The sequence below is a fragment of the Entelurus aequoreus genome, linkage group LG04 (assembly GCF_033978785.1).
Source record: "Entelurus aequoreus isolate RoL-2023_Sb linkage group LG04, RoL_Eaeq_v1.1, whole genome shotgun sequence".
NCBI classification, from domain to species: Eukaryota; Metazoa; Chordata; class Actinopteri; order Syngnathiformes; family Syngnathidae; genus Entelurus; species Entelurus aequoreus.
This window is the reverse complement of record NC_084734.1, coordinates 83,473,085-83,481,917: the sequence shown is the minus strand read 5'-3', so window position 1 is coordinate 83,481,917 and position 8,833 is coordinate 83,473,085. Positions and strand designations below refer to the sequence as shown.

At 42.9% G+C, this 8,833-nt stretch overlaps 1 protein-coding gene across 2 annotated transcripts in view; it reads right to left on the bottom strand.

Moving 5' to 3' along the window:
- Window positions 1-2,662: 2,662 nt before the first annotated feature.
- Window positions 2,663-8,833, bottom strand: part of LOC133649102 (cyclin-J-like) — a 68,440-nt gene continuing 62,269 nt past the window's right edge. The window contains exons 6-7 of one of the 2 annotated variants that reach the window (XM_062045894.1): window positions 4,794-5,037; window positions 2,663-4,763 (exon numbers count right to left, since the gene is read on the bottom strand). In XM_062045894.1, the coding sequence (XP_061901878.1) occupies window positions 4,518-4,763; window positions 4,794-5,037 (490 nt within the window). In that variant the 3' untranslated portion in view covers window positions 2,663-4,517. Of the gene's footprint in view, window positions 5,038-8,833 lie in introns of both variants that reach the window. The other variant, XM_062045893.1, reaches the window with a different exon arrangement.

Below are 8,833 nucleotides of genomic sequence, written 5' to 3'. Positions count from 1 at the left end.
TGCAGTAATATTCCACAGTGTACGGGCCTTCTTTAAGATGTAGTATTTCACTCTCTGTCCATTACGTCAGCCAGGCATTAAAAAAAATAGATTTAAAAATGAGCGATCATCAATCTTCGCTATGACGTCACTTTCGTCACTTCATTGACATGCGCGGCGCCCGAGGGTCTCTTGTGAGATGACGCTGGCTGCTGCGAGCTCATTATTAGGAAAAAATGACCGACAGGAAGGCGAGAAACACTTTTTATTTCGTACCTGCCGCCAAAACTCTGAAGACAGTTCCTGTCTTCACAATAAAAGCCCCGCTTCATCCTGCCTGCGCTACCAAAATAAGAGTCTCAGAAAGCCGGCAAACTACGGAGTTTGCCGCCAATGTATTTCTTGTAAAGTGTATAAAAAGGAGTATGGAAGCTGGACAAATAAGATGCCAAAAAACCAACCACTTTCATGTGGTATTTGACTGAAAGGTGGACTTTTTTTTCTCCTCCATTTGAAAATGCGGACGTTATCACTACAGTCTAGAGATGTCGATAAATGCTTTAAAACGTAATATCGGAAATTATCAGTATCAGTGTTTTTCTCATCGGTATCGTTTTTTTTAAAAAAAAATTTATTAAATCAACATAAAAAAAACAGGATACACTTACAATTAGTGCACCAACGCAAAAAACCTCCCTCCCCCATTTACACTCATTCACACAAAAGGGTTGTTTCTTTCTGTTATTAATATTCTGGTTCCTACATTATATATCAATATATATCAATAGTCTGCAAGGAATACAGTCCGTAAGCACACGATTGTGCATGCTGCTGCTCCACTAATAGTACTAACCTTTAACAGTTAATTTTACTCATTTTCATTAATTACTAGTTTATATGTAACTGTTTTTATATTGTTTTACTTTCTTTTTTATTCAAGAAAATGTTTAATTTATTTATTTTATAATTTTTTTTTTTAAAAGGACCTTATCTTCACCATACCTGGTTGTCCAAGTTAGGCATAATAATGTGTTAATTCCACGACTGTATATATCGGTATCGGTAATTAAGAGTTGGACAATATCGGATATCGGCAAAAAGCCATTATCGGACACCCCTACTACAGTCCGATTCCACTCAATGCAAGTCATCAGAATTAGGTAATACACCAACTTATATTCTTGTCTTCATGAAATAAAGGAATCTGTGTGTTAAACATGCTTGTATTATCATTAAACACATTTAACTTAACAAAAACGTCTCTCAAATAGATAAATACACACTACCGTTCAAAAGTTTGGGGTCACCCAAACAATTTTGTGGAATAGCCTTCATTTCTAAGAACAAGAATAGACTGTCAAGTTTCAGATAAAAGTTCTCTTTTTCTGGCCATTTTGAGCGTTTAATTGACCCCACAAATGTGATGCTCCAGAAACTCAATCTGCTCAAAGGAAGGTCGGTTTTGTAGCTTCTGTAACGAGCTAAACTGTTTTCAGATGTGTGAACATGATTGCACAAGGGTTTTCTAATCATCAATTAGCCTTCTGAGCCAATGAGCAAACACATTGTACCATTAGAACACTGGAGTGATAGTTGCTGGAAATGGGCCTCTATACACCTATGTAGATATTGCACCAAAAACCAGACATTTGCAGCTAGAATAGTCATTTACCACATTAGCAATGTATAGAGTGTATTTCTTTAAAGTTAAGACTAGTTTAAAGTTATCTTCATTGAAAAGTACAGTGCTTTTCCTTCAAAAATAAGGACATTTCAATGTGACCCCAAACTTTTGAACGGTAGTGTAAATTACATCAATGAGGTAGATCACCTCGACTTGGTCCATTGAAAAGTAGCTCGCCTGCAGAAAAAGTGTGGGCACCCCTCCTCTGGGGGGGTAAATTCCCAGACAAAAGAGTGTGAAGCGACTGGGATGAGAATGATCACCTCCAAGTCCGAGTCCATGGTTCTCGCCCAGAAAAGGGTGGAGTGCCATCTCCGGGTCAAGGAGGAGAGTCTGCCCCAAGTGGAGGAGTTCAAGTCTTGTTCACGAGTGAGGGAAGAGTGGATGGTGAGATCGACAGGCGGATCGGTGCGGCGTCTTCAGTAATGCGGACTCAGTTATCGATCCGTTGTGGTGAAGAAGGAGCTGAGCCGGAAGGCAAAGCTCTCGATTTACCGGCCGATCTACGTTCCCTTCCTCACCTATGGTCATGAGCTTTGGGTTTATGACCGAAAGGACAAGATCACGGGTACAAGCGGCCGAAATGAGCTTCCTCCGCCGGGTGGCGGGGCTCTCCCTTAGAGATAGGGTGAGAAGCTCTGCCATCCGGGAGGAGCTCAAAGTAAAGCCGCTGCTCCTCCACATGGAGAGGAACCAGATGAGGTGGTTCGGGCATCTGGTCAGGATGCCACCCGAACGCCTCCCTAGGGACACGTTGGGAAGACTATGTCTCCCGGCTGGCCTGGGAACGCCTGGGGATCCCCCGGGAGGAGCTGGACGAAGTGGCTGGGGAGAGGAAAGTCTGGGCTTCCCTGCTTAGGCTGCTGCCCCCGCGACTCGACCTCGGATAAGCGGAAGAAGATGGATGGATGGATAGAAGGTTAGATACACCTGCACAGTGATGTGAAAATTACATTTGGGGTAAAAAAAAACATCCTCAACTTCAGTTTACATGTTTATTTCTCCATGACACCTAATGATAAAAAATATACATCCTCTTACCATTCAGTGCGACAAAGCGAAGGTGGTGGAAATACCCAAACATAAAATGGAAGGTGTGTGGTGTCAGTGATGTTTGGTGCCAGTCAAATCAGCAGCAGTCACAGAATGCAAACAGAAGCACAGTAACAGACTAATCTTAGAGAAGAAAAAAACGCTTCCAGTAGCATCTCTCACTCTTGAGGTGGTGGCTGCAATATGCAACATAGTCATTGTGTTCATGCAACAGTAACTTAGTGGAGCAGTGGCGTTCACCCTACAGTGATGGCAGTGCTCAGTTCACAAAGAGAAACAACATATTGCACCTTTGACCTCTCAGTAAGAAGTTCAGTCGTGAGGCAAAGAGGAACAAAAATTGTTTACCAAAAAAAGCTTAAAGTAAAAGCACGCTGAAAGAAAACGCATTGTACATAAACGTGGGTGAAATATGTCTACGCTAGTGTGTGTGTGTGTGTGTGTGTATGTGTGTGTGTGTGTGTGTGTGTGTGTACTAGTCCCAACTAAACTAGTCGGAAGTCAAGTCGGAACCTTCAAAGTAATAACGGGTGGGCTTCAAGTGACAAATGACCGCCATCACATCACAGAGGACACCCACAATTAGTCGGAAACAACTAATGGATGAGGGGCCGTCTGAGGTATTGCCATGGTAACCAGCGGGCAGGCCCTAAAAGTGGCACAGGGAGTCTGGATGTGTTTAAACCCTAACAGGAAGTAGAAAATTGGAAGCTTTAGAAACGAGGAAAGCAATTACAGACGACTGGATGCAGATGTTTGCGTGGCGTCCGCCAGCTCGTACACAGTTTTTTTTTATATTGTTGTTGTTGTTTTTTAACACTGACTGAAACAAGAAAATATGGTCCATTAGGAGGGGAAAAAGGAAGACCGAACACTTTTTGGACCGAAAGGATGAAAGCAAAGTAGCACAATTTTGCTTCGCCTTTAACCTGAGCCAGTATGAAAAGGATACAATAATTACTCTTCAATGGTTTTTAGGTCGGTACAAAAGGATACACTATATCAAAAATTATAAATAAAAGCTATGGCAAGTTCCAATGTAATATTCAAGTAATTTTGGTCAAGTCCCTGATACGTAAGTGGTTCATGTAAACATCAGTAACACGGACAGCAGCATTTCATATGTACAACACACCCGCGGGTCTCCTTCCCCCACGCTGGTCCAGTCACGTCCATTCTTTGAGTGGCGCCGGAGACACGCTAAAACGGGCTTCTCCTGGCGCGCCACATGGCTCGGCTTTTGGAGACGGAAGATTCTTGAAGGCACGGGGAGGGTAAAAGCTAAGCTGTGCACCAAAACAAGGGATTCTTCATCCGCCCCTCCCGGGACTAATGCGGTGAGGAATTCCCAGAGGGCCCCCCGGGCCTGACACGCGTTAAATCAATGTTTGCTGACATTCAGAGCGCACGTTTCCTCAACATGGCAGAACGACGCCCAGGGTTGTTTTTTTGTTGTTGCCTGCGGTTATTTTGGTAGAATTAGTAGAAAAATATATCAAAGCAGCAAAATATCCTTTTCACAGATTTGCTGTGTTTTGTGCAGCAGTGTTGCCTCGCCTTCACAGTGATATCAGGATCAAGTGTTTTCAAAGAGTCATGTCAGAGTGATGACTTCCACTGGCTCCCTCTTGCCTTTGGACCTCTGCTTGCGTTTGAGGCGTCTTTGTGAGAGGGTAGGGAGGGCTGGACATGCTGAGGGTGTTGCCGTGCCGACGGAGAGGGAGGAGAGATCGGCGAGAGGAAGCAGGGGCGGGAGCGCTGCGGTGCGCTCGTGTGGCCGTTCCCTCTCCGTCTCCTGGCGTCACCTGTCAAAGCAGCCCGCCGCGAACGTGTGATGGGCCCCCAGGTAGCCCCCCGTGTAGGCCACGCTCAGGCAGTGGCGCGCTTCCCCGGCGAGGGCCATCTGAACCGATATGGGGCCCGGGAGCGGGAGCGCGCGAGCCCCCGGCTGTAGGCCGGCCGTCAGACTCGGGTAGGAGGGGAAGCCGCCCCCGGCCGCCACGCAAGAGGCCCCGGTGAGGAGACCCATCCGGTGGCTTTGAAGAAAGTCCTGAGGCACGTTCACCACGGGCCCCAGGGCCTGAGAGTCGGCGAGCGCTTGCAGCTGGGACAGCGAGGAGGAATGTTGGCTAAGGTGTGGGAAGCGTTCCGGCTGAAAGAGCAGCTGTGGGGTGGCGGAGGTGGAGGACGAAGAAGCCGGTCTCTGTATGGCCGACGCCGGGGACAGGTGAGCGATCTGGGTCTGAGGCTGCAGAGAGGAAGCTCGGTGCGGAGGAGTGGACTTTGCTTTGTTGGCCTCTTTGACGTCGTTGTCGTGAGCACTATGGAGAAGAAAAGGGCATTTGTGAATAAACCCAGAAACTAAGCTGGTCCTGGGGCAGGGGGGTCAAACTCATTTTAGCTCAGGGGCCGCATGGAGGAAAATCTGTGCACAAGCTACAAAAAATAAAGACAACTGCAGATTGTTTTCTTTGTCTTACTTACTTACTTTACTTTGCTTCACAAAGTCACCAGCCTTGGCGTCACCATAGACAGCGATTTTAAACTTCACAAACAAGTCAATGGCGTTTTAAAATCGTGTTTTTATCATCTTCGTCTTTTAGCAAAGGTAAAACCGTTTTTATCTTTTAACCTTTTTGAACAAGTCGTGCATGCTTTTATTTCAAGTGGCCTGGACTACTGCAATGCACTTTATGCTGCCATTAGCCAAAAAGCTCTCTCCCGGTTGCAGTTAGTCCGCAACGCGGACTAACTGCAACCAACTGCGCTCCCCTTACTCACCATTGCGTATTATACTCAATGGTTAACTGGACATCTTTATGTGCTCGACGCCTCAATCATTGGTATGTTTTCATCTACAAAACCATTCTGGGTATCACTCCATCTTATCTGTCTTGTCTTTTAACAAAGAAACAAGGAAGTCACAATCTTCGTTCAATGAATGTTCTGCAATTTGTCGTCCCCAAAGTAAGAACTGAACTGGGCAAGAAAGCATTTAGGTTTTCAGCAGCGAAGGCTTGGAATAACCTACAATCGAATATTAAACTTCAAACCCTTGTTACGTTGAATGAGTTTAAAGCTTCTGTGAAAGGACTGCAGTCTACCTTGTCTGTATGCACATGTGTTATGTCAGCAAGTTTTAATGTCGTAAATGTGATGTTTTATGTATTTGTTTACTGTTTTTAATGTAACCTTGCTGCTGCCCTCTTGGCCAGGTCTCCCTTGGAAAAGAGATCTTTGATCTCAATGGGATTTTACCTGGTTAAATAAAGGCTAATAATAATAATAATAAACGCGGCAGCACGACTTTTAACAGGGGCCAGGAAACGCCAGCATATAACCCCAATTCTTGACATTTTGCACTGGCTCCCTGTTCATCTTGGAATTGATTTCAAAGCCTTGCGGTTTGCTTTTAAAGCTTTACATGGACTGGCACCTCATTATATCTCGGACCTCATCCAAATTTACACTCTGAGGTCCGAGAGCCAGCTCCAGCTCGCAGACTTATAACCAGGGGAGACAGGGCCTTCTCTGTGGTCTCTGGAACATTCTGCCCCTCCATGTTCAAACTGCTCCCACAGTGGAGTGTTTTAAGTCTCGTCTTAAGACCCATTTTTATTCTTTGGCTTTTCACACTACGTGAGTTGTGTGGTCCTCTGTGTTGTTAAAATTTTGATTTGTATTTATTGTTTTAATTGGCTTTACCCTTTAAAATAGTTTTTAATCATATTTTTATATTGTTATTATATTGGTTTTGTTTTATATTTATTTATTTGTTTTTTATTCAGTCATTAGTGGAGCTAAGGATAATATTTGAATATTGTTTTTAATATTGTTGTGCAGCACTTTGGAAACATTTCTGTTGTTTAAATGTGCTATACAAATAAAGTGGATTGAATTGGATTTAAAATATAGAAAAAAATACCGGCAGCGGTAAAGTTTAGATCCATGAAGGAAAGAACAAAAAGTGACTGAATGTTTATAACTGAATACATTTACATATGCATAAAAATGTGTTTTCTTTTGTATTATTCCAAAACACAATATAGAATGAGAGATATAACAGGATGATGTATACATGTATCATTTGTTTGCAAAGCCGTTACAAAAAAGTGGGAGCCCAAAGATTTACTGTGGGACCCCATTTGTATGACTTGATGGGGTCCCTGGGACCCCATTTTGAAAATTCCTAGCGCCAACACTGATGGGAGTGTTTGTGCGTGCAAAACAGCAGCAGGCGGCTGTGGCCTGTGGGCCGGTTCTAATACTAATCAAATATCACCGTGGCCCTTGACTTTGACACCTATGTCATAGGGCGATACGTTCAATACTCACTGAGCTGCCAAATCGTTTGACTTAAAATGGGAACTGCGCTTTTTGGGGGGAATTTTGCCCATCATTCACAAGAACACACATTTTCTCTTCTTTGTGTATTCTAAATCACAAATAAAGGCTGGCAATAGGTAGCTGACAACGTAGCTAATGGTCAACTATTCCGCCTATAAAGCTCTCTAAAATCATCAAAAAAGGGCCAACAATACTTCATTTACATGCTGTGACCTGCATATTGACCAAGTATTAGCAACATTGTTATTGTAGGAGCTAACGCAGAGGAACTAGTTTTAGTAACATGGCATCTTGATCACAGAGGTATGTAGCTACCAGGGGCATCAACATTTTTTTATTTTCGAATGAATCGCAATTGTTATTTTTACAATTCTTAATCACTTCAAACCTTTTTTTTTTTTTAATCCATCCTGTCCGGCCACTCAGGCATATCATATTGTTGATGTAGATCAGTGTTTTTCAACCACTGTGCTGCGGCACACTAGTGTGCCGTGACCGTCACCCAGTGCCGGCCCAAGCCTCCATGGGGCCCTAAGCAAAATTTGATTTTGGGGCCCTCTTTTTCTGCCAATAATATTGATTGTTGATCATTCACACACCTACTATAAACTCATTGCGGCTCTGGCAGTGTTGTTTACATTATCCTATTGTCAGCCTGGTATGTCTTTACAAATGACATGTCATTTATAAAGATATGGGGGTGACCCAGTTAAGAACATAAATAATACCAATGAATGAACGAATGATGTCCAGAGTGCCACATATGGTTCCTAATCTTAAAATGTAGAAAACATTCAGCTACAAGCGTGGCCTGGGGTTGAACAGTCCTTTGTATTTACAGTAAAAGTGTCATCTTGTCTCATCAGTCTTGTACATATTAGTCTTTAATTACTAGTTTATATTTTTAGTTAATGTTTACTTTGTACAAAGAGAGCGCAGTCTACTGAAGTTAAATTCCATGTGTGTTAAACATAACTGGACAATAAAGCTGATTCTGATTCACTTTATTATTTTTGGTAACAAAAACCTGAAACAGCAATGTGCAAAAATAATTCGTAGTGCAAGAAAAACAATAAAGTGCAACAATAAAATCACTTAAATATATATAAAAAGGAACAAATTCAATTGTACAAAAAATAACATAAATTAAATATCAAGCAAATACTTAAATAATATTAATGAACAGAGTTACCAGAAACAAGGTAACATAACGGTTTATAAACAAATATAAAGTTACTACATATTAAAACTATGTAAATGTACATAACGATGTGCAAAAAAATTTTGGGGGAAAAATCCAAATAAACTACCTTAAATTAAGGTCCTTAATTCACACATTTGACCATCCCATCACAGTTTTGTTCCTCTGTTCTTCACCACTCCACCCACTCCTTAAAACCTGTGCTTCCTGGCTTTTCTGGGGGCAAAGTCATTTATGACATCACTGTAAGAAATCTGATGGCCGACTTTGTTATTAATACTAATCACTGCCATGTACGAGTCTGACTCAGACTCGTATATGCAAAAAATAAAAAATAATAATTTTTTGTTAATTGCTTTTGGGGGCCCCTGGTGGCCGCGGGGCCCTAAGCAAGCGCTTAGTATGCTTATGCCTTGGGCCGGCTCTGCCGTCACCTACTCAGTGGCCTAGTGGTTAGAGTGTCCGCCCTGAGATCGGTAGGTTGTGAGTTCAAACCCCGGCCGGGTCATACCAAAGACTATAAAAATGGGACCCATTACCTCCCTGCTTGGCACTCAGCATCAAGGGTT